Below are 26,434 nucleotides of genomic sequence, written 5' to 3'. Positions count from 1 at the left end.
AAAAAATAGTTTCCATGCTTTCACTCCAGACTACATAACTGGGTGCTTATTCCATTTTACTCCCCCCCCCCACCACCACCAAGGTTTTGTTCAGCTGGATTTGGAGTTTTAACACACTTGAAAAAGAATGCGGTCCAAGTTGCATGATTGACTATGCCTTGTTTAATGTCAAAACTGACACTGTGCATTATGAACCTCGTGTCAACGATGGCCTCCACGGGTTTGCTCAACCCATGATCACGTAAGGGACTAGGACGGAGCTTGCGCGCAGAAGACGTTGCCGACCCCAGTGTTAACACACGAGTGTGGCGTAAACGCGTGCACACGCGCGCGCGTTAACGGGCCCGATCGGACTTTGTGGCAGCCCACACGTTCCCACGAAAAGTCCGCACACGGGAAGGCGTAGATTACAAATATTAACTTCTGTCCGGATAATCAACCACCCCCCCCCCCCTTACTCGATTGCCCCCGTACACCTACCCTCTACACACGCACACAAGCGCGCGTGCATGCGTGCATACATGCGCACACAAACGCACCCCAAGAACAAATCCATCAGTGGCACAAGCCAAACAGAGGCAGGGGAATTGCTTCCTCTCGAACGGCTGTGCGGAGGGGCAGGGTGGGAGGCCGGCAGGGTGGGGGGGGGGGGCCGGCAGGGGCTGCCATGCGGCTGGTGGCGGCTTCTGCGGCAGGAAACCGGGCCTCACGCAGACGGGAAATGCCAGCACGGAAAGCCTCCTCCTCCTCCTCCACCGCCACGACCGCAGCCTCCACCGGCACAGGGAGTGAGCCAATGCTCAGCCCTCATCCTCTGCAGGAGGGGTGTGCGCTGAGAGTAAATGTGCAGCGGTTGAGGGGGGAGGGAGGGGGGCAGTGGGGGGTTGTACTTTTATTAAACGAACGGGACAGGCCAGCAAGATGCTCGTAACGCTGCCCAGATTCACCGGAGCCGTGCGGTTTCGGACGCTCTGAAAGCAAATGGCAAAGTCAAATCGAACATTTGCTCAATATTAAGTCAAAGCTCTAAAAAGAATATCAAATGTTAATTAAAAATAACTTTTGCATCTGTTTCGGTGAATTAGTTACTTCGAGGGTGGAATGTATTATTATTAAAAACCATGAGCATCCAAGACCAGCACTCACGGTCCCGCAGCAGAAGGTTCCAATAAAGCCAAAGCCACAACAAAGTAAATGGTTTTTTTTGGCTGCGCTAAACAAGGTAAGGCTATACGGTCACAGAACGCGAGTCACCATAATTACCTCTAATAACCGGGCCAGACGGGGAGCTTTTTGTTATTGGGGAAAGGGCCAGAGAGGTATTCTTTACAACAGGCGGTACAAGATTAGACGATTAGCCTTGCATTCCCATGCCACTAACGAGGCAGCACCAGGCAAAAAGGTCAGATGTCATTACTACAGTTTCGCGGGAAAGGGGACCGGCTCGGAAGGGGCGAAGAACGAGCGGGCCTTAGACGCAACCTCGTGTAGTCGGGCATAAAAGTGCACGCCGCGCTACCGCAGGGAACCACAACAGATGCCTGGTGCGTCAGCCCTCACAGAGAGCAGGACGGCATTAATAATTATGTGGCCGACATGAGAGCGGCTTGGCGGTTATCGCGGCCGGCTGGGTTCAGGAGGTAGCGTGCGTGCGCGGAAGACAGAATCGCCTAGCCTGCTTCCAGCCGTGGACTCGTGCCCACCCCGGCGTTTTTTTTCTTCTTTATGAGTCACGCTGTGGCAGAGATCACAAACAACAACAACAAAAACAGCTTGCGAGACTTCACAGGAGACGACGAGGCTGACGTGTGAGATGCTTGCTTGTGGATTTCGAATGACCCATGACACTCTCCATATTTAAACAAAAAAGGAAAACTTTTGTGTCATGGCACAGCGAAGTGAGCAATTAGTCACTCGGAGCAGAGGCTCGTTGTGATCGAGCTGTACGCACCTCGGTGGAGGTGCTAGACTGCTCAAAGAATGGCTTAGGTGAATAAATAGGCGATTAACTATATTGATTAAAATACGAAGACTGCAATTAGTATTGAGATGTGGCATTTCAGCGACTCGTGTTTTCATACCTCCAGGTATGGAAGTGACGCACCACCCAAAGTCGCTGTTTCTGGCCACTTTGAGGTTAGGTTGGTGAGCCATGGAGTGATAAAATCATCGCGAGCACAAGATACCCACATGGCGTACAATAGAATGCCTCTATGTGAGGGAGTAAATCAAGTAGGATTCTAACAAGCAATCTGTGTGAAGTTTGGGTGTTATCCTCTTCTGTGCGTGTGTTTTCTCCCGGGTATTTCTGTTTCCTCCCACATTCAAAATACTCGACAACAAACGGAAGAGAGAAATTTGCAAAGTAGGACCTGGAAATCCATGCTGAGACTCAGCATGGCTTTCCTAGGTGAACATTCCTGCATAATTTTACAAAGTTCATACACTTATAGAGTACAGCTGCACTGTTATAATAGATGCCAGAAAAGGTTAATACCTTTTCACTTTGTAACAGATTAAGTGTGACAATAAAAGCTCAAGACGCAGCCCAACGTGGCTAACCACACTTTAGATTTCTACTGTCTGCGTTGGGATTTGTATTTATTGGTTTCACACACTCAACTCTTATTCATCATCATCTGCCATGGTCGAGCTACTGCTGGATGAAGGCCTCAGGCCATCTCTCAAGGTCCATTTTTTCTCTCCATTATAAACGCTTGAACATTTGTGGAACCGACGAGTTATACATGTGCGCTGAATGTAACAAATATATCTAAATATATATAAAATATTACACTGGTCAGTTTTACCACGCGATTGAGCAATGTTTCAGGTTTCAGTTTCACTTATAATAACCCTGTGAGCCATTCGGCTCAATGTGATGTTAACACGCCCCTCATTATCCGTATGAAATGTCTATCACAGCAGCGAGATGTGGAGGCCACCGTACCGGGATGCCGGCAGCCCTGAGCTATGGCTCTCAGGTAACGGAGCCCTACGTTCGAAGCTCTACCTCGCGTACCGCTCGCTCGGTTACCAAGCAGCCGGTGCTCACAGAAGATTCGGCTTCCGCAGACGGCACTGGCTATTTCGCAGCAGATGAGGTTTACCTAACACAGTCTTTTGTACACGGTCTATATTGTACCTATTCTGCTCATATATAAATGATCATGAACTGTATATGGACATGTGGGGACCTCTTTATTATTTGTAGAATATCATATTAAGAGAGTGACTGAGTGGTGGTGCAGTGGTGAGCGCATTATGCTATGAACCTGATGACCTGAATTTCATTCTATTCAAAACTAACATCACTGCTGAGTGATATATGATCCTGCCCTGGATCCCCTCTCGGTCAACTCAGCCTTAAATGAGGACCTAGTGCAGTGTGTAAACCTCAGCATTGGGAAGACAAAGGGTGTGGTGCTGGCCTAATCACCCACTTGTGTCCTATTCTGGGTACCAGGACTTGCCCTAAACAGTCAGAATGGCTATACAGAGGATCTTTGTCTTTGTTATTAACAAGCAGCAGTTGTTTATTAACACTGAAATCTATGAACTGAAACATGCAACTCCCTCCTTTTCCTGCTCTGAAGAAAATGCACTGCCCAAAATGTAAGCGAACTACTTGTAGATGTCTGCAGCAGTTTTAACGACGACTTTGGGGAGGTGTTTCCAGTCTGTGCTTGCACACCACTGCAAACACAGAACCTTAAATTCACTTTCAACATGAACTGAAATTTGGACAATTAGAATATCTATAATTTCTTTCATAAAGCAAAAAAAAAGATAAATATCAAACCATAAAACTTCATAGCAAAGACTTTGGGCTTAGTTTTTAGCAAAGTGGCACAATTGTGCACCTGGGACAGACTACTCCTGAGGCAACCTCACACGGCATGGAACGTGGGGGCCTTGGCTCAGAATGTTGGTGCTGGGTGGCAGACCCTCGACTAGAACCACGCAACCAGCTGGCCACGGTGAGCTTGCATCTCTGACAACGTGGTACCAGCGAGGCCAGCGGTTGGCATGGAAACATCGTCGTCGCTTAGCGCCTGGGCCCCACTGACCAATGGACTTCAGAGCAGTTGCACCGCCTGCACGCTCAATAGTTAAATCACTGAGTGAGACCCTGACCCAGAACAGAGCCAGAAGCTTCCATCATAAAAAAACAGAACTATGCTCGCATCCGTTCGGTGCAGCTTGCAAAGTTGACTTTGGAAAGCTCCCATCACTGCAGTCTCCCTCCGAGGCGAACGACGTTTTAACATCGGTGCACGTGTGCGTGCACGCGTGCGGGAGAGTGCATATGTGTTTGGCGTGGGCGCATGCCCTGGCGCTTTGCTATGAAAGAAAATTATTTATCGCGCTGCTCTGTGCAAACACTTACACAGTAAAACTGACCAGTTCTATATTTTAAATATTTACCGTACATGTATAACCCGTCAGTTCCACAAACACTCGCGTTTATAATGGAGGCAAAAAATTGAATCAGTTGCCTAAGGGGAAAATTGGACAGAGTGCAGCAACTGAGCTAATCCTCTGGCGACTTGGTTCTCAAGTCAGCTGTTTTCTAATTGAATAACAAAACGTCTGGAAGATCCATATACATGCCGTGCCATACACGCCACAAGTTCCTGCAAGATATTTCATTGAGTTTTATTACTCATTGGTAACAAAAAAAAAACACATTATAGCCCTTAAACGGGACCACCCACGGAAAAAAGGACTGCTGCCAAATGCATTGAAACGGTAACGCCGCTGCGCCCGGCACAGGGTGGGTGGGGGAGAGGCACATCGGTGGCCCCTCGGCCCTGTGTCTCGAGCAGTGCCTCGTGTCCAGGGCTTTCTCAGAGTCGCACGTGTGGAAGTGAAGCAACCGCTTTCCTCGCCGCGTCACGCACATCTCAATTAAGCGCAGCGCCCCCAAAAGGGGGATGGGCGTGGTGCCTGCCAAGGAGGTGGCACGCACAAGCCAGGACCCTGACTTGTGCGTGCAGAGGTTGGGTGTACTCCTCACGCTCGTTACATATGCTTTGGCCTGTCCAGTTTCCTCTCACATGGACAGAAAAAACACACACACAGGATACAAGGGCATTGGCTCAACCACATGACAAGCTGGACCTGGCTTGCCAGGTAAAAAAAATTCAATAGAAGAAAGCTTTTATTGAAAAAGTGCCTGCTCCATGCGTGTATGTAGAATGTGTGGAGTGGTAGCGTAGAACCTACGCTCCGTCCGTAATGTTCCCACCTGAGAAAACTCCCGAGTCGGCAGCGTCTTTCCAGCTGCTTACTGGGTGTGAGGGGTCTGCACTAGTGAGTGTCTCACAAAGGGCTTCGTCACGCAGATTCGATCGCGTGCGTCGCGCTGTCCAGCCACATCGTTCCGGCTTCGTATTAATCACCTATCAACGTGCACGTATCACCGACTCACGCCGATTTATGTTTGAGTATAAAGTCACGCATGTCGGGAGACGTTGTAACTGATCGTTTGTGGAGATTGGACTTCAGTATCAGCCTGATGTCATCTGTGAAATAGTGGACATCTGTGAAAAAGAGCATTATAGCTCATTGGATTCCTCCAGTATAAATAAATATTTGGATTCTGAATGATCCCCTTGTCAGTGCAGGCCACCCTTGAATAGAGGCAATAAGTTGTGAATCTCAATTTGGTTCATTTCAACTCCTGATTAAATAAAGGATACAACATCAACAACATTTTGGTGCCTCCTTCTCAATCGACATTGCCAGAATTGCAATCATGTTACATTTATATTACATTATACAGCACTGTTTGCTGATAGCATTAATGGCAAAATAATTTGAGCTAAGTTAATTGTCCCATAAATTCTGCATTAGACCCTTTTGCTACTGCACTAACCAAGGTTCCTTTCTCGGACTCGTATACAAATCAATTCTGCTCACTACTACACGATTCAATCCAGTCCATGTGATGACTTTGGATGCCTCATAGACAGTTAGTGCTTCTGTAAACATTGAAATTCAAGCAACCGCTGACATTTGCAGCATGGAAAACAGAGAAAATGAGATGCGTGTAAAGCAGCTAAACGTATCCTCGCACGCTCCCACCCCTATGGAGTCCTGGCCTTACCCCAGCTCATATTGATATCGCGACGGCAGACAGTTTTTTAAAATTCTCATTCCACACAGAGACGGGACGAGCTCGCTGCACTGCATCTGAAAGATCCACGTCGCCTCTTCTCCGCCAGAAGACGTCACAGTTTAAGGACAGCGAGAGCCATGGTGAAGCTAGCATGCCGAGACGCAGCAACGGGAGATGTAGTGGGTCACAGGAACACGAGGAAACGCTGGTGCACACACCGGCTGCCCTGACCTCACAGCCCCTTGTTCGCTAAACAAGTGAAAAGCACTCAGTCACTTTCTCCTCTGGTCCGATCGAATGAAACCAAAATATGTTAACAATTTTTTGGAATTTCTTTTTTCTTGGCAAACCGCTATAAAACAAGCGTGTCCGGAGACTGCCCGTCACCTTTATGAGGTGTTTTGTCGTCGACAAGTATAAGCTGTCCCACAAAGTTATTAGCGGACTCTCTCTCTCTCTCTGTCCACGCTGTAGGACCTGCCCAGACTCCAGCAGCGTCCCACCAGACATCGCAACATCGCGTCGCGAGCGCCCCGAGGTATCGAGCACCATTGACGAGCTGCGGCAGCGTGGACGCTGAACTCTCATGGTCACAGTTAAATCTGGGCCCAAGGAGGCGGCACCAACGAATTGAGCCGAAGGAGCAGTCGTGCTACTTTAGCCACAACTTCCCCGACGCTCCTCCGCAACTCAAGCAGACGCAGTCGTTCACGAGAACATTTCTCTATCAATTCTCAATCATTTACAGACTGCAGTAAATCCCCTTTATATGGTTAATGCATTAGGCAGTGCTTTATAGAAATCTGTAAAGTTAAAAAATATATATATTTCTCCCAGACCATAAAAAGGATACATTGCTGATGAGTCAGTGGGAAAAGTGATTTGATTTCGCTGACATTTCCGTTTGAAACACGTAAAGTAACATTTGCTGTACACGTGTCACTTTCAAAGAAGATTGGGGTTATACATCACACCCCCAAAATTAAATCCATTCTTTAAGAAATGCGTCTAAATGCGGGCCACCGTGCACCTGCATCGCACAGGGTTTAAAGAATGAGAAAAACAACAAAAAAAGTGCGACTTACTGGGTCTCGCATGACATGCGGCTTGCGACGCATCAAGCCTCACTCGCTCGCGCCAACAGATCCCATCGCGGGTGAAACGGAGGTAAATCCGGCAGCGGGACGGCGCGCTGGTGGCATCCGCGATTCACCGGGCGATCTGGGAATTCGCGGCGGTGGCACGCGGCGCGGACGGTCGCACCGGCACGGGAGTGCCGGCGTTGCCGTCCGAACAGAGCGCCGCCGCTACTCCGAGCCACACCACCGTGGGGCTTGGGCAGCCCCCGCCCCTGCCCCACATGTTTTCCACTTGGCTGCCGATTGCCTGCCCTTTTTCGACGTGGGTGTTCTCATTTAGGCTTTGCCTCACCCAACCCATCGCATCCCCCCCCCCGCCCCTGCGGAGAAAAAAAATACCCCAACCCAAAACACCCCACCACCTCCTCCCTGAGCCTCCGTCCAAACTTCCCTTAGCCCCTGGCTCCGATCAGCCCAGCAAAGCTTCTCTCCGCGTCCATCCCAGGGTCACTGTTTGTCCCCTTCGTTTAGAAGGCACGGCGGGCCCTGTGCCGCCTAGCGCAGCATCTCGTCACATCGGCCCCTCTCTGCGACGGTGGCATATGCCACCGTCCACTCTACATGCAGACCTCTGTCGTTTAATCCTGCTCGGCGAACACTATTGAGGGCCGGGGGCTTAGAGGTGCTCAGGCTTGATCCCCTTAACTTTTCATATGCATAGCCAACGATTAATTTGCAGTGGTATCTTTTTTTTGCGCTTAAAAACACAGGTTTCTTTTCATGTATTTGTTCCTACGTTCTTTGTGACTTAAAATGGAAATAACTAGCTCATTTGCTTTTGCCATCAGGAAATGTTTCTAGTTACGTTGACAGCTAGTGATAAGAATCATTTATTTATGCAGGGAAGCCTCGCTGAGCTTCAAATGCTTTTTTCTGGAGTATCCTGGATTGTGAAATTTGGCCGCACATTGAATGAGTGTTTGTGACAAATAGAAAGATATTAAAAGTGCTCTGAAGTATGCGAATTGTTCACAAACGATATATGTTCGTCAAACTTACGCGAGTTGCGAATTCTGCATTGTGATCAGCATAAAGTTTCGGTCATTATATTTGAAAATCGTTGAAGTAAAAGTGAAGAAAAAAATCCTCAACTTGTCAAGTTACACAGAGCGTTCACTGATTTGACAGGGCTATTGCAGTTAAACCAGGTGCTCTTTGTCAGTTCATTGGATCTGACCAAACCTGACATTGAAACCCACCATCAGGGCACTTGCGTGGAGGAATGCACTCCCACACAAAATACGCCCAGGGCTCGGGGGGTCAGGGTTCACGACCACATGTGCCGGAGTGACGTCTTTTCAATTACGCGACATTCCTGGAGTGAGGACACAGCTTTCATCACCACAGTGACTTCCTGCGTCCGGCTGCAGGTGAGGAGTTTACATCGATCATAATGAAGGTGCAAGCGTGGGAGACTCCTCACGTGCAGCGTGCTCGCTCTCGCGCTCCGCGGTTGCACGCAACGGCACAGGTTTGCTCGCAGCGCGACTTTGCCGAAACGTTTATTACAAACATCGCAGAGCGGTTAAGTGCGAGGCCGTTAAGCCTCACCACCGCTGACGTGTTCTGCCGAGAAGCAAAGGCATTCACGATTTTCCCTGGACCCAGAATGGAAGGGTCCTCGTATAGCTGTAACATTTGAATGTATTTTTGGAGTCATTATAAAAACAACAAAAATCCGATTTGTTATTTACAAAGGGTTCCATTTGTACGTATGTATGTTAAACTTCTTTCACACCATATGTAGCCGACAATGCTAATCGGAGGTGCAAGGGAAGGACAACAAACTAAACATCTGAGAATGTTTGTGTGACTAAAGAAGCCTGAAGTGACTCTGAACGTACTGTGCATCGAATTCCCGCTGTAGCATTCACACGATAAAACACATGAATATATGATACGACGTCACAGCAAAGACAAACTCTGCTGTACAGCCGACTCTACGTGCCATTTACATTCACCCCATCTCACTGCCCACCGCCTCCGTCCCATTGCTGCTGGGTGCCATCTCTCGCTTTTCACGCCCCGTGCCCCGCTATCGGCCTTCCGTGAGCCACCGCATCACAAAGCGGGCGATTGTCTCTCCTGCTCGAGTTCTCGCGCGCGCGGTCAAACGAAGGCTCGGTAAACAATAACAAACAGAGCGTGACCCCCACCGAGTCCCCCTGACCGCCTCCCCAACCCCGCCCCCAACTTGCGGCTGGACTGGCGTGGGGCGCGTGTGTGCCTCTCACCGTACGGCGAGTCGATGCAGCCGTTCCTTGGGTCCAGCGGGTATCCAGGCGGGCGGAACCCGCCGAGGGATGCCCCCGGGCAGTGCAGGGTGTGGCAGGATGCAGAAGCCTTCTTAGCGGTGGACGAGGTGGATGAAGACGAGGCGGAGGATGATGGCACGGGCCCCTCATCGGTGGTGGATGTGCTGGGCTCCTCGGGGATCTGACTCAGGGCTGGCTTGCTGATGCCGCCGCCGCCGCCACCGCCGCCGCCAGTTGTGCCGGCAGTGCTCAGGAGGTGCAGCGCGTCGCGGCGCTCTCGTACGTAGCCGGCTCCAGGGCCATCTTCCTCTGCAAGGAAACACGGAGAAGCACAGTCCTGACTCGAGGTGTCTTAAATTAGCCTAAAATATTCAATGTTTAGAACAAAGATTGTTTCTATGTCTCTTATTTGTGATTCTAACATCAGGATTTCCCCTAACTTTTCTTTTGCTTTTTTTGGTACGTTTCTGAAATCACAGAAAAATGTTAGGGTACGCAGTACACTTTGGAGCAGGACAAATGCAGGCAGCCTTGCCCGGGCACAGTCCTCTGTTGGGTACCTGTGCCGAGTTGCATAGAGAAAGTCCACCCCTCTACACGACACTCTGTTGGAGATGTCAAAGTGACAAGGAAGATGAGCAGACTCACTCGGCGGCGTGCCAGGTGAGAGAGGACGTTTATGGCCCCCGCCCTAGCATTTATTTAACAGGCAAAATGCGCTCCATGTCAATCTGATGGCTCTGCAATTTTACGCTGATGGCAATTGCTTTATTTGTAGGTAAACGGCCAAGCCGACTCGGTGATTCAACCGTTGCCACTGAACTCAATTCGTAACAGAAAGCACTCATTGCGGGCCATCAAACTCCAGGCCTGCTCTCAATCAACACCTGTACCTACGCTGCCAAAGCTTGCAAGACCAACACTGCCGACGCATCCTTGCAAAGCCAGGGCTAGTCTCCGTGTCGCTCTTGATTATTGCTCGCACACGTTACACTGGAAATGTACGACAGACGGGACGAGACGTTCGGTGGGAAGCAAGACGGTCTTCTTTATCTGCTGCTTTGTGACGAGCGAGTCGGGTCCAAACGCTGAACTCGCGCGCGCTGTGAATGCTGCATCTCTGCGATGAATGGGCCGAATCCAATCAACATGCCTGTGGCTTCAGGCCACCAAGCCCCATTCAGGCCTTTCAGGCCAGCATAGCTAGCCGCCCTAACGAGTGCTTTTGTTGAAAGCAGCATGTGTCAAACCGGATGCCCTCAATTTGACGACATTCTTAATTGCGGAATATCCCTCAGCAGTTTCACTTTGAAGATGCTCGCACATCAATGTCCATCGATGCAACGATGGATCGAGAAATTTAAAAACGCGGGGGGGGGGGGAGTGCAGGAAGCGGGGTGGGGGCGGTGTGACGACGACGTGATTGTAAAATTGGAACAAACGCGAAAGGAGAAACTGACAAATGAAAGTCCCAGAACTCCACACTGGCGTCATTAATTCAATTTCAAAGCACAGTCGGCGACAGGATGAGAAGTCCAGTTAAAACGGATTGCGATGGCCGGTATGCTTAACCCCTACATTCCATAGCACAGGATCCAGGCAACTGATAAAATGGCATGTATTTATTTATTAATATCCCCCCCCCCCCCAATCAAAAAAACAGAGCGCTCTGTACAGCAGAACCCCCACTTGATCCGCAAAGAATTTTCTGTGGCCCACTCTCCGAGGTCCCCTGCAGGTGCCAGCTGACGAACCCATCCCCCCCCTCCTCCAACACCACCCACGCCCCCCGCCTGTCTCTTGGTGTTCCTGCTGCTGCTCAAAGCAGCCACGTAGCAAACCCCATCCCGGGCCTCAGCAGAGCAACGATGATGGACCACCGCTCCCACGGGGCACAGTCCCCACGCACGGTGAGATGGGGACAGACTTGCTACGTGGCCACACGTGTGTCGTCTTCTCACACGTGCGTTAGGGGTCCAAAAAAAAAACGGTAGTGGAGGCGGCAGTGAGCTCTCCACAAGAGGATGTTTAACAGTGATTTGGCATTTTACAAGGACGCAGCATCTGTATTTGGTCAGCGTTGTTCTAATTTGCGGGATATAAATCCACTCGTAGCCGGAGACTTGCAAATAACTTCAAGTGAAAATAAATCGTGCACACTCACCAAACCAACGTTTCTGCACAACGTCACGGGCATCGTAGTAAGCATGTGCGTGAAGGCAGTGAAATATTCAGTTCATTTATTCAGTTCATTTATTTCGGTATAGCCCTGTGAGCCATTCGGCTCTTGAATCGGGTGCAACCGCAACAAATAAAACCACGAACAAGAAAACATGTAAAAGTGACTATGTGACTGTGCAAACAGAAAAGCCATGAAAAAACCCAGCAAAATATTCCTGAAAAAGCACCGTACACCAACGTTGTGTGAAAAAAATCCCAGTGGGATGCAAGTCAAACAACAACAACAACCTCAAGAAAACTTAGATTAAGGCCATAAGTCTAAATCCGTACTACAACAAAACAAACATGTCCAAACCAAAAAACGCTTTCGAAATCACCAAAAAATAAAGCCATAATTGCAACGTAACAGTGATCATAGGGACTGTGACCGAATTTTTACAATAAACTACATAAATAACATGTAACACCAAATCCTAGAGCCACAGCTGGCTGCGTGAGTTACTGAATAGACGGAACTTTGCGACGACAGGCGCAAATGCGTTTGAATGTTAACCTCTGTTGTGGTGTTTGGCTCAAACTCGTGACAGCGCATGCTCAGAAACACTGTCCGTGGCAGCGTGACTGATCAGACCCCCACAGAGCCCTGCTCTACCCTCCCAAAAGTGCCTTTCAGCTGAACAATTCCCACATTTCCAAACGAAGTCCCCCACCTCTCCCCTTGCCCAGGCCCCGATTAGCATTCCTCACCATTGTCACAGTCCTGATCCCTCCTTCTGCAGACCCGCACTCTTTATTGGGTAGAGAGGTCGGGTGGCTAATCATTAAAACAACCCCGCTCCTTCGTGGGCTGCTTTAGATTCATTCCTCTGTCCCACAGAAGCACGGGAGTGTGTGAGAGGGGGGGGGGCGAGTGTGAGGGGGTTAGAGCGAGAGGGGAGCGCCTCGACGAGAAGGGGGGGGGGGTGGAGCAGCCGGCTAGGAAGGATGGTCTATTATCCCCGTTTACGTGGGACAAATCACTTTACAAACATTGCGCGGGAGAGGGTCAATAACCGAACTCAATGGGCAAGGCAAACTTTACAAGAGGCGCGCAAACTCTTGCGTTCGCACCGGACACACACCGCTGTCCGCTGTGCGGGCCGGTTCAGTTTTTTTATTGGCGAAAAAGTGCCACAAACGAGAGATCTTGCCCAAGCTGTGGCAGGAGAGCTCAGATTTACGCTTGAGCTGCTTGAACCGCAGAGCTCCATGCACTCTCCGCCGTTACTGGGGATTTCCCCCCCTCCTCCTCCTCTTCTCCCCCCTTTGGTCCCTGCGTTGCTGCAAACTTTATTGTTGCCTCGACCTTTCTTCTGAGCTCCCTCCCGTTCCTTCGCCCCGCGCCTCCACGCCGAGGTTCCCTGCCTCCACGCGGCGCTGTCACAATAGCCCTGGGCTGTGCCCTGAATGGAGCGGCTCATGCATGAGGAAACTCATTCTGGGCCGAGCGCGATAGGATTCCGGCAAAATGTCTTTTCAGCACTTGTAGAATGCTTTTATAGATGCCACCAAAATGAATTGCCCCCCCCCCCCATTCTTTCCCTATTCCCAATCCTTCAGTCCACAAGCTCCAACCTCAAAGTCCAGGAGAGATCATCAGCAAACGAACACCAAGCAAACGGCTACAAATAGCACCTTGATTGACTCCTTGTACAACACCAATGTTGATTTGTTCTACACTTGCTGATGCTTCCTCTAAATTTGGAAACTGGGATATTTTTTTAAAGACCAAAATAATATAATACACAAGACAAATAATGCAACAACTATCACAAAAGTTGCTGATTCCGCTCAGTAAATTGAAACATCTGAACCGACTGTGTTTCACGAACTGCCCGAGGAGTGCCTGGGAAATGCAGACAAATTGTGTAACATTTCTAATTAAGTAATCTATTGATCTGCAAACCCAAAAAAATCTCAACTTAACAATTAAAAAAACCCATCTACAACTGTAACGTTGTCAACTGTGCTAATCGGAGGTACACATGCTATTTGCTGATTGTTTTTGCATGTTTATGATCATGCTGATAATCACAAAAGTTAATGCTTTTTTTTACATTCAACTGAAACTATACTCGAGCTCTCTCTTGTACGCCCTCCAAATAGCCCACAGTGCAAGCCATATCCCCGATATTAATTAACGAGACAATGTAACCCTGATACCTAGCTGCCTATATTGACTCCTAATTCAATCCTAGCTCGATCACAAGTTCCGCTTCACTTTTTCCAAGATCCTATGAGAACTCACCCCTTGCCTGCCTCTGCTATCCCATTTCAGTATCTGCCCTTTCACGTGCCCCGTGTAGCTCCAGCAACCAAGGCCTCTCGTAAAAACCCTGAGTCATCTTCTGTTTAATGGGACGTTGATCCTTCTCTATAGTGACCGTTATCTCAAACTCCCCTCCTATGGTAATCTATACAGCTGAGACCATTCCCAACAACTTCCTTATCCCCTCTGCCGATTGGCTGCCCGTGTTTCTCTGTGCAGCGTCTCATTTCCCTCTCCGCCTTATAACTCTTGACTCCCTTCTGAAAATAACCGAAAATGAGGTGCTTCTCTTCTTCCCTTTGTTCCCCAGGCACACGCGCCGCGCCCCTCCCCCCCCCCCTATTAGTACAGCGTCTGGAGATGCAGTGGCATTTATGCACGGCATAAATCTAAACTGGAGTGTGTAATCAGTGCAAAAATCTGAAACGAACACGGATTAAAAAAAAAAAACATGTCACCGCAAGCGATTTGACCTACACAACGTGAACTTTTCTCCACAGCCAAATACGAGAGCAGAAAAAAAGCACAAATGTACAACAACATTTACTCACAAGCACGAGGTAATGGCTCGTCGAGCTTATATTTCGTGCAGAATTCCTCGAGAGGCACCCGCACCACACGCACGAGGCGGACAAGCGGGGTAAGTGTGCATGAGCGAGCGAGTGCGTGTTTGCGAGTAAGTGCGCCGCGTGAGTAAGTGAGTGTGAAGTGGTTGCTCCAGGCATTTGCCCCGGAAACCAGGCGCTTCTCGACGCATGGCCCTGTTTGATCAAGCGTCCGCACGCCAGCGGCTTCAGAGACGTCTCCACAAAGCTGCAACGAGCCACTCGGGCACCCTCCAACACAGCGGCGGCGGCGGCGCCCGCCTGCGTGAGAGCGGTGCCTGGTGATAGGTGACACCGAGTGCAGGCGGTGCCAGCGGTGGTGGCAGTGATTACGCGGGCTATGCGAACTGCTGATGAGCGTGGAGGGATGCGATTCCGAGGACGCTATAAGATGCAGATCAGCGCGCACACGCGCAAAGACAAAGATCCCCTGTTTAGCCTCGACAGTCTGTTGGGGGCAAGTGCTGTTAGCGAGCACCTTTGAAGACCGACACGGCACACGAGGGAGGTGGGTGGGCAACACCACGCCCGGCCGCCTTTGGCTCCCCAGTGGTGATGTTTACACATCCGCACCAGATACTCCATTTTAGGCTGAGTCGACCTAAGGGAGGCCCATGACCGGTTCAGATAATCGTCAGTGGTGTTGGTCGTGAGCGAGAATCAAACTCGTGTCGCCGGGTTCGTAGCACAGTGCACGGATACTCGTGAGGACACGGTGGAATAAATGTGCAGCAACGTACAACTGAGAAGACGGCATACAAGTCCGGGTAGGCAAGGAAAATAGTGGTTCATTGTCATGCATATGTACAGACAAATACACAAAGAACACTATCCTTTAATGTGTGCAATGCATCCACATTCGTACGTATAAATACACAAGCACAAAAACGCGCGCGCGCGCACAAATCAACGCGCACGCATTAGTTTGCAAGTGTATTCTTATTATAACAGCCAAAGTATCAATAGTCGTGTACGCGCGCCTGACCATTCAACGGTCTGCGACTCAGTGGGTTTACAATCCACCGACGAGAAGCACCCCGAATACTCGAATTTAGATTTAACGAGCAATTTAATCCGCGGCCCATTTGGAGGCGACTCGAAAGGCGGCTGTGGCTGCGTTTGTTTTGCTGTCAGCGCCAGAGGAGTGTTGACCTCACCCCCCGCGCACACAGCGTGTGCTTGTACCGTGCGCCCATTCGACCCCCTAACAATGGAATACATTTGCAAGCACTGGAAACTGTGAACTCAAGTGCCGAGTTGTGTTTAGCAATGAGCGAACCCCACTGGGAAACCGTGGTTTATAAACTTCTTCAATTGCAGTATCGCCTCTCCCCCCCCCCAACGGTTGCGACTTTTGTTCAAGACCGTTTGCAAAATAGAGCAGGCTCACTTTGATTTTAATCACGGAGGTTTTTATTTTTATTTAAACCACCTCGTTTTAAGCGAATTAAATCAAAGCGTGCGATTCGGAGCACCGATTGTGTAAAGACGCGGGCTCTTGCGACGAAACAACAAAGAGACCGTACGATTTTGCAAAAGACGCCGTCAAGAGCAGCCTCGACAATATTCAGTCGTGCTTTTTAACTCGTCAACGTAAAACGACGCGTCCCAACGAGCGTCAAGAGGCGCGAACAGCCGACGCGAAGAACACCGATTGCTCCCTGGAACAGAAGAAAAGCCTCCCCTCGATTCAAACACGTCGGCGAAATCACCAATTCTGGTCTTCATGCCATCAGATGCCGATCACACGTGGACGTCTTCGCCACACGCCTGAGTGTTAGAGCCGCACTCAACCAATGGCAATGCCGATTCGATGTACTCGTGTCCGATGTGGCTATTGTTCGCAGTAGCACTCAATAACAAACGAACAGAAAGTGCGGAGCGGGCCGCCGTGAAGGATGCCCGCGCGTCTCCCTTGCACGCGCAGCGCGGCCCTGGCAGTGGAGGCGTTGTGGTGTCGGGGAAGGGCAAAAACGAAACCAACCCCACACTCCCCCCCCCGCCCTCCTCTTCAAACGCATTTCACACTCGCTTGGTTAAAGTCCGATGAGCAAGCCGCCTTTGCCCATTTCAAATCGTGCGCTGTAATCCTGGCTGCAGGGCCGTCTCTGCGAGGTTGCTGCTCGCGAGCTCACGGGGATTTCACGGCGCGGGTTGAGATACCGAGGGGTGGGAGTTAGGGGTGGTGTCTGACCACAGATATAACCCCCCCCCTCCCCTCTCTCTTACCCTCTCCTCAAATTCTCTCTCGCTCGTTCTCTCCCTCTCTCGTTCGCCATGCCTCTCCATGCCTCTCAATTAATCTCGCAGGGGGTGGGGGTCACGTGATAATTAGTGATTACGTTTCTGAATGATCGTACCTAATTTGGTCGAGAAGTTGGATGTGGGTACCAAACATTTCCAACTTGCAATGGATGTTCAAGTCGTTCTGTGAATGTTAAACTCTGGGGTAAACTTTACGCTTATCGATGTCATCACACACGATACGTATTTGCTGGGAGCATCCCCCCGGTGTTTTGTTCAATGAACATCAAATACGTTCTTATTCCAATCCAGTAATTCTTAAGTTACTTGGTGTGACATCATCACCAGAATCGTCCTGAATAAGAGTCTTCTTGATGACTTGGGGAGGATTTTGCATATCAACGTTATAAAGTTGGCACAAACTACTTTTGTTAAGTACCGTTGCTCCATCTTCTTTGGTTCTTTCGGTAAAGTCACGTGAGAATTTTATTGTGTTATTTTATTATTTTATTCTCATTCTAGGTGACTTTACCGAAAGAACCAAAGAAGATGAATTCTTGCAGTCACGAAAGCTTTAAATCGAAATTTACCGTTGCTCCAATCGAATTATGCTTCTCTCTGATAGTTGTGAATATATGTATTCCCAGGTAGTATTGCAAATTAAATGAAAACTTCTGAACGTTCTCCAATATAAATGACGGGGATTTGATTCCGTGAGAGCAAACGCTTGTGCCAAAATTGCGCCGATCACTGGCAGAGCCAGTGGCATTTTGCGACCCCCACTGCCACCGTGTAGCATATCATTACGTGTCAGGGACTCTATGAGATGATAGGACAATAGTCTGAGTCCATAATTGGCAATAAGTAACGGCAAAGCAGTTATAAGTGACTCACAGAATTGTGCGCAGTCGCGTATACAGAGCCCACGACTTCCCTGAAGGCATCGACACCTTCAGCGAGCGCGATGCCGATCACACAACGCGGTTCGAATTCGACCCTCGATCGTTGGCTGCGCCATCGCCGCACTACGCGTCTAATAAAAAGCAAGGGACAAGTCCTTACTTACTAACAACTCCTCTATCATTTTCATTACTGGAGGGGTTGCCCCCCCCCCCCCACCTGAAAATCCTGGCTCCGCCATTGGTACCGATAGCCGCAGTCGCAGGGAGCGAGCACCACTCAGCCACTCCTCGTTCTCACACTCGAATCCGATCTACGGGCCGGCGGGCGTGCACGGGGAGGGTCAGCTTGGCCTTATTTGTTTTGGGCTTAGCTCTGCAATGGCCAGTTCCTTAAAATCACCAAACCGCAGCAGCAGCAGCAGCAGCATGTGTATTGAGTCCAACTTGTTTATGTATGCTTTTCAAGGGTAAATAACAAAAAATAACTTTGGATCGTTAGGCAATTTGCCTACTTTTTTTAATGCCACTCAGCAGGGCACCCGAAAGTGAACCCCGGAGGAGTAATGAGAACCAAATAATCAAATGAATTGCACAAAACGTTAGGGTTTTAGTTGAAACACATGCTCAAGCTTTTCGCGCGCTCGCTCCGTCGAAGTCGAATGGTAACGCGCGAGCATCGAAGTGATCGCTGACCCCGTGGCCCCCCCTTTCCTGCCCCTCTGCCCTCCCACTGCCCTTCACTGCCTTCGGACCTGACACAGCCCCGCATCGTCACACAGCAGCAGCATCCGGGTAGGATTTTACTCGGCTCCTTCGTGCCGGTGTCTCAGGTGACACCATCGAGTAAAGAATGCTAACAACAGCTGGCTCAAATCCACGGCGGCGGGGAGATAACGGCGATTTGGGTTTGCACAAGAAAGGGCCGTGTTACTGCTGCCTTGCACGCAGGCACCACCCCCACGCTTCGCATGTTGCTGTGCGCAGAACAAAAAAAACCCAGGGTTTTTCCATCCGGGCCTTATTCTCTAAGAGACATGTGAAAGTAATTACAGGCACATTAACTGCGTGTTTTAAACCCCCATCCTCACAGGTTTCTCTTACAAAAGAGGCTTCATCATCAATGCACTCTCAACTGGACTTTTGTTGACAACCTACCACATACATGCAGTAGCACCTACCTGTCTCGTGCCTACTTACACCACTAAAAAAACGAGGTGGTACTCACTGGATACTGATGTGATTTGATAAATATGTTGTGGCTCGATGAGCATTACTTAAAATCAGTTACCACCCCTTGCCAGAAACAGAGCTTTATCACAGTTTTAACAGAGTAGGTAACAGCCACATTTTTTGCGAATCTTGTTTATACCACGGTCCCCGGGTAAACAGACCCGTGCCTCATACAAGGGTGTTGCAGTGTTGGCTTCATCCCCGATCAAACGTGGGCCTGGCCGATGTTTGTTAACCACAGCATCTGCAGACAGTCGCAGGTGCAGGGGTGACGACCCTCAGACCCGATGCCATCGCGAGCGCAGTGGCGGGTGAAAGTTGCTGGCAGATGGCGTGGAGAGGCAGGTGAGTGCACAGGCTCCACTGTTACAAGCGCGACGACGGACAACAACTGTAGTTTCTCTCTGCGCCCGGCTAACGGCACAAAAAGAACATGACACCAGAATGTTTGACGGCACGTTTGGGATGGCTCTTTGGTATGCGGCGGTCGCCACTCACGAGCCGCTGGGAGGACAGATGCTGCCCACCTTCTGCTTATGGTAAACAGCTTCCTCCACTCACGGCGTAGTCTCAGGCTCGCACGACGGTTATTATTCTTATTATTCCACTCGATTTTGGTGGAAACACCCTGCGCCCCAAGAAATGTGGGCTCAGTAGCTGAAATCTGCCTTTCCATATCACAAACACGTATTCAGAAAAACCTACCTGCAGTGCTACGTATTCTTCAAAAAACATAAACACCAAGGTAGGGTTGCAAAACATTGCATTGCACTCTTTTGCTGCAGAATCCAGACCTTGCGCAAAATCACAACGTGCGGTAAAACATCTGCCAGTGAAAGCCATGAAACCGTTTCCGCAGTGAATTTGCACCGTGCACAAAAAATGCTGATGGACTCGCTAATTATACGTGTGGGTGCTCTGTTTTCATTTACTTTACGTGACCGTAAAACCAAAACTGGTATAGGGTGGCACTCGATCTTGGCATCGTCACACGCAGCAACAAGGGCTCAAGTGGAGCTCGGTCGGTTGGCGAGCCGAGGCATTCCTCAGCCAAGCGAAGGGCCGCGGGGGTGGAAGGCGGTGGCCTGCTGGGCGTCAAGGCTACTTCTGCCGAGCCCTCCGGCATCAGAGACTCCACGCTGTGCCCTGTCGTCAGCTGCTGCTGATCACATTATCTCTCACCCACCTGAAACCACAACCCCCGCTTTCTGGAATACGCTCGCTAGCCTCCTTTCAACTCCTTTAGCTGCGGCACTATGATTGTTGGATTAACGTCAACACCGCCAATCAAGTTTTTTTCTTCAAATTTTAATAAAGATGGTTCTTAATGTGTAGTTTCATTTTCATTAAATAGACATACAGAAGTAAATTTCCATATGTCCATATGTATTTTTTTATCAGTCATTTTACAATAACTATAATTTTTGTCCATTCATAGTCAATGTGTTTAATGCGTAGGCTCTTAATGTCATGAACTCCACAGAGCTGTGATTATAATTATTAGTAGGGGGGTCTGTGATACGCAGAACGCCTACACTAGTGAAATGTAAACTATAAACTAAACTATTTTTATTTTAACCAGGTAAGGCCCGCTGAGCTATATAAGCTCTTTTTCAGCAGCAATCTGGCCACAAATGATAGCTCAACGAAGTGGATTATCACGTGGAAATGTACAGCAGCCAAATACTATAAACGCACATTGATCCTAAATGGAGGGAAAAAAACAGAGTACCTAGAGAAACATCCATGCGACCATGGGGACAGAGACACACAAACTTCAAATATACAACAGGCGTCATGGTCGGTGTGGAACCCATGGCCTCCTTGCATACCAGGCGAGGTAGTTAACATCTTCTAGCCACCGCGGAGCCCCGTACATTGCGACGGAGGGTGAACATGGGTGAGCCAAATGGACGATTGGTGGTGCAAGGGCCATCCCAGCACCGCCTTAGCTCTAGCCCCGCTGGTGCTGACAATATATTAAGGGGTGCCTATAAACTGAGTGCATGTGGCATTGAACAAGCAGTGTCCATATGAGTTGATTTATTGAAAACAAAAATTCTAATTTCAAAATAACCCATGAGCGAATACGTAGACGAGAAAAACTAAAATATCATGCTCACATTCATCTGCCGTGAGGCCGTGTTATGACATCCCTCCCTGTTGGCTGTAAGAGGCAAAGGGCCCTTTAGTGCCGGGGACAATGAAAGCTCACCTATGTCCTCAGCTTATTGGCCCACTGTCATCGGCTCCCATGTAATCACCACATGCCAAATTCCTTTTAAGAGGGAACCGGTCTGGTCGGTGGAATGATGTGGGCCACGTCAAGGTCTGTCTGCTTTTTCCCTTGTCCATCTCCACCCCATCTGCACGGTAAACTCGCTCCACAGGCTTCGGTGCCACCGATGCGGTTGCGACGGGACGAATATTGAGATGAACATCGCTCGACCGTACCCACTTAATAAATAATTGGAAAGAGGTTAATGAAAAAGGTGTAGATGAATATGGCCGCAAGGTTTGCAAGACGTTAAACAAACCCATTAGATGAGAGCTCAGATAAGCGGCCTGAAGCCAACAGCTGAGCCTGAGAGGAATTAAAAAGCCATCAGCTCTAAAACGCAAAAGTCCCGCAGTTTCCCGTGGAGACCTCTCGCTTTGAACGCAGACCTCTGTTGATGTTTCCTTTTCATCTGGCACGGGTGGCTGTGGGACATGGGTTTTTCTGGCCACTGGCTCGCTAGGGGCTGCATCAGTCTTTACTTACGGTGCGTTTGCCATATCACATTACCCCTCGCCGGAACTGTCAACAGCCCCACACGGCACAATCCCAGGACTCGGCTCCGCGCTCGCTGCTGGCGTGAGGGCTCGCTCTGTTCTCCTGCGCGTTCCCACTGAAGTGTTTTTGGAAGCCTTCCCAGATTGTCAAAGGCAAGATAAAAGCTCCTGCAAGGTTTGTATTGTTGGAATTTGTTGTTGTTGCTGGTGTCATTTTCAAATAATGCATAACAAGACTCATAGTTGAAAAAAATATTCTATCGCATATTCACTGAACTTTGGGTGGATCGGGCTGCATGCACATTCCCATAAATATGCAGGTCTCAGCAGGGTTTAAGAATCACTTTGCCTCTTGCGTGCAGATCACAGCACCTGTTCAAATGCACCAGAGCTGCCCCTTTTTGATCTCCATTATCCATAGCCAAGGCCCTAAGCCAGCGGCTACAGAGGATGCTTCTGAAGTTTAGTTCCCGAGACTGGGCCATCACGGCACATCGCGGTGCTGCCGATGACTGGCGAGCCGGCTCGTCAGGACACCCTGGATACCGGACACCTGCTGAATGGCTCAGCGGCAAAACAAACAAACAATGACACACCAGCGAGGAGCCAGACCAGGTTTATATCGGAAGGCACAACACCTTTGAGTGTGTGAGGGTGGAACCGATATTTTTTTAACGTTCGAATCAAGTGTTTTCGTTAAAACACTACTTTCATTCATACTCATCTCCCACAACTACCTCCAGAACTTCACGTTCACTTCGGCCACTATCTCCAAGCTGACACAAAGGACTGTACTGTCTCGGTCCCCGAGTACGGTTGCAATTTTGTTAAATACCTTGAGAGCCCCGTCTAAATCTAGTGGGGGTTACGCTCGGCTTCGGCGCGAGGGCGCAGGATGTTGCCAAGTCTGGGGGGTGGCACTTCCAAGGCCCCTGCAGGCAGATGGAGCCAAGGCTGTGCAGATGGACCCTTGGGGACTCGCACCGCATCTTCAGGACACGCAGCTCTCTCCGCCAGGTGCACAAGGCTCCGCGCGGCTCCGCGCGGCTCCACTCGCAGGACGGAAGAAAGGGGGGGGGGGGACAGCTACCCTCGCTAAGTCAGGCGAGAGGGAAGTCGTCCCAGCAAGCGCTTGGACCAAGCTGCTTCGCCATCATCGCTGTGCCAGCACTCCCTTGGGCAGCCCCGGATCAGGAGCTTTTTGAGAAAATGTGTGGCCAATTCTCGTGACAATAACACACGGTCCTGCCTCTAGCCCGACTGCACCAAGCCTTCCACCACGCACCAATCTTATTGTTTGTGACCAGATGCTTTAAACATGCCTCTAACTTGAACAAACTCAACCCTGTAGCCAAAATAAAATTGATATATATTAAAAATGCCATATGTGTATAATTATTTTCTATTACTGGAAACATTTGTGTTCCAGAACGTCTACAGTTTATTCTTTATTTTTTTCCTCCTTTTAAAGCCAAGTTTACAAACCATAAGACTGAGTCTCTGGCAAGCGGACTGCAATATCTGTTTGAAGAAAGGAATTCTTCAAGTCAATTTTATATAATCAGCAGAGAGATAATCATATATGGGTCCTTATCCGAGTATGAAGAAACTAAAAAATATAAAAAAAATTCCAACCGACAATGTGTCCCTTCCAGAGAAAAGAGCATAAAGCCCCAGAGACACGGTTTCCATAGTACAAACTTCCCGACTGCCTGTATCTCTGCCAAGCCCCTCTTGCCCTTAGCACTCAGGAAGCACGGACCATGACCACCACCTTGGCAGACGGACATATAGACAAACAGATGGACGGACACATGGATGGGTTGCTGGGTAGCTGGGTGGATGGGTGGATGGGTGGCTGGGTGGACAAACAGGCAGACAAACAGGCCGAGAGTCGTACGGATGGACACGTAGGCAGAAAGGACCCGAGCTAAATGCGTGTTCCCATGGGCATGAGACTGGGGCAGGAGACACTGATCTCCCACCACTCGCGAGGGAAGCTTTTGATTTTGTTTAGAACTCAGGAAACACTCTGCTCTTCCGGTGGGAGAACGAAAAAGGATAGCCAAGTGAGACGTGGAGGGTGCATCCAAGCGAAAAATGGCAGTGTTTTGAAAAAAGAAGAGGGCTCGAAAGAGCCGCCAGTGTCAGTTTGGTGGACTTAGTGGCTTGAGACTGACAGAGCTTATTAGGGGACAAATCGGCTCTGGCCTCAGTCACTTGGGGTGTGTTTCTTTCACCATCTGTTGATTTCAGTTGACATTTTGTTTTCAACTTGGTTTCAATTTTATTTTGTACCAATACTGCTAAACCAAAAAAATAATATGTACGACGTTTAAAAATAAAACATTCAAATGACGCCATAAGGGGATAAAACATTTTCATATTACAGCAGAAAACTGTAATAGAAACAACTTCAGTGTCAGAATATTTGTCAAATGTATTCTATTTACTCTTTGGTTCTTTCGGTAAAGTCACGTAGAAAGAAAATAAATTAAATAATAGAATACGACGTTTCGATTGCAACACAAGCAACCATCATCAGGGAAGAATGAATTAGAAAACAAACACAGTAAACTTAGAATTATAATGCAATACAACACAGAGAGTCGGCTAACACAACAGTCAACACCCCACCTGGTTGATTACGTTCTTCCAAAGATTGCTAAATTTGAGAGAGAGACAAAACACAGACACGGGGACACACAGACAGACACACAAGCAGAGAGAGAGACAGACAACACAGAGACACACAGAGAGAAACACACAGAGACACACAGAGACCCAACGCCTCTGTGCCGAGGCCTTAAATAGAGAAAGAAGGGAGGGGGGGGGGCAGAGAGAGAGAGGTGGGTCTGCTGGAGCAGAGAAGTGAGCATGTCAATGAGAGAGTTGTGTGGAAATCCACCTCGCGGCGGCCGAGGGAGAGAAAGAGCGAATGGACCATTGAGAGCCTGGTACATTTTATAGAGAGAAATAGGCAGTTTGAGAAATAAAACTTGGCAGATTTTTGGAAATGTAATGCAATGCAACACAGAGAGTCGGCTAACACACAGTTAACGCATAGCCTATGTGTCTCTGTGTTGTTTCTCTCTGCTTGTGTGTATGTCTGTGTGTCCCCGTGTCTGTGGTTTGTCCCTCTCTCTCAAATTTCACAATCTTTAGAAGAACGTAATCAACCAGGTAAGGTGCTGACTGTTGTGTTAGCCGACTCTCTGTGTTGGATTGCATTGTATTTCCAAAAAAATTGCTACGTTTTATTTTTTCTCAAACTGCCTATTTCTCTCTATAAAATGTACCAGGCTCTCATAGATCCATTCGCTCTTTCTCCCCTTCGGTCGCTTCGGGGTGGATTTTCACACAGCTCTCTCATTGACATGCTCACTTCTCTGCTCCAGCAGATCCACCTCTCTCTCTGCCCCCCCCCCCTCTCTATTTAAGGCCTCGGCACAGAGGTGTTGGGTCTCTGTGTGTCTCTCTCTGTGTGTCTTTCTCTGCTTGTGTCTCTGTGTGTGTCTCTCTCTGCTTGTGTCTCTGTGTGTCTCTCTCTGCTTGTGTCTCTGTGTGTGTCTCTCTCTGCTTGTGTCTCTGTGTGTCTCTCTCTGCTTGTGTCTCTGTGTGTCTCTTTCTGTGTGTCTCTGTGTGTCTCTCTCTGTGTGTCTCTGTGTGTGTCTCTCTCTGCTTGTGTCTCTGTGTGTGTCTCTCTCTGCTTGTGTCTCTGTGTATCTCTCTGCTTGTGTCTCTGTGCGTCTCTCTCTGTGTGTCTCTGTGTGTCTCTCTCTGTGTGTCTCTGTGTGTCTCTCTCTGCTTGTGTCTCTGTGTGTCTTTCTCTGCTTGTGTCTCTGTGTGTGTCTCTCTCTGCTTGTGTCTCTGTGTGTCTCTCTCTGCTTGTGTCTCTGTGTGTCTCTTTCTGTGTGTCTCTGTGTGTCTCTGTGTGTCTCTCTCTGCTTGTGTCTCTGTGTGTGTCTCTCTCTGCTTGTGTCTCTGTGTCTCTCTCTGCTTGTGTCTCTGTGCGTCTCTCTCTGTGTGTCTCTGCGTGTCTCTGTCTGTGTGTCTCTGTGTGTCTCTCTCTGCTTGTGTCTCTGTGTGTGTGTCTCTCTGCTTGTGTCTCTGTGTGTCTCTCTCTGCTTGTGTCTCTGTGTGTCTCTTTCTGTGTGTCTCTGTGTGTCTATCTCTGTGTGTCTCTGTGTGTCTCTCTCTGTGTGTCTCTGTGTGTCTCTCTCTGCTTGTGTCTCTGTGTGTCTTTCTCTGCTTGTGTCTCTGTGTGTGTCTCTCTCTGCTTGTGTCTCTGTGTGTCTCTCTCTGCTTGTGTCTCTGTGTGTCTCTTTCTGTGTGTCTCTGTGTGTCTCTCTCTGTGTGTCTCTGTGTGTCTCTCTCTGCTTGTGTCTCTGTGTGTGTCTCTCTCTGCTTGTGTCTCTGTGTCTCTCTCTGCTTGTGTCTCTGTGCGTCTCTCTCTGTGTGTCTCTGTGTGTCTCTCTCTGTGTGTCTCTGTGTGTCTCTCTCTGCTTGTGTCTCTGTGTGTGTGTCTCTCTGCTTGTGTCTCTGTGTGTCTCTCTCTGCTTGTGTCTCTGTGTGTCTCTTTCTGTGTGTCTCTGTGTGTCTATCTCTGTGTGTCTCTGTGTGTCTCTCTCTGTGTGTCTCTGTGTGTGTCTCTCTCTGCTTGTGTCTCTG

At 49.1% G+C, this 26,434-nt stretch overlaps 1 protein-coding gene across 2 annotated transcripts in view; it reads right to left on the bottom strand.

Moving 5' to 3' along the window:
• Positions 1–26,434, bottom strand: part of LOC116946583 (zinc finger protein GLI4-like) — an 81,898-nt gene that overhangs the window by 37,513 nt on the left and 17,951 nt on the right. For both annotated transcript variants that reach the window (XM_032961640.2, XM_032961648.2), the window contains exon 3: positions 9,498–9,827. In XM_032961640.2, coding sequence (XP_032817531.2) covers positions 9,498–9,827 — 330 coding nt within the window. The remainder of the gene's footprint in view (positions 1–9,497; positions 9,828–26,434) is intronic.

This window comes from Petromyzon marinus, chromosome 2 (genome assembly GCF_048934315.1).
Source record: "Petromyzon marinus isolate PM22_M1 ecotype Great Lakes invasive population chromosome 2, UKy_Petmar_22M1.pri1.0, whole genome shotgun sequence".
NCBI classification, from domain to species: domain Eukaryota; kingdom Metazoa; phylum Chordata; class Hyperoartia; order Petromyzontiformes; family Petromyzontidae; genus Petromyzon; species Petromyzon marinus.
Note: the sequence above shows the minus strand (reverse complement) of the source record. Positions and strands in the feature narration are given on the sequence as shown.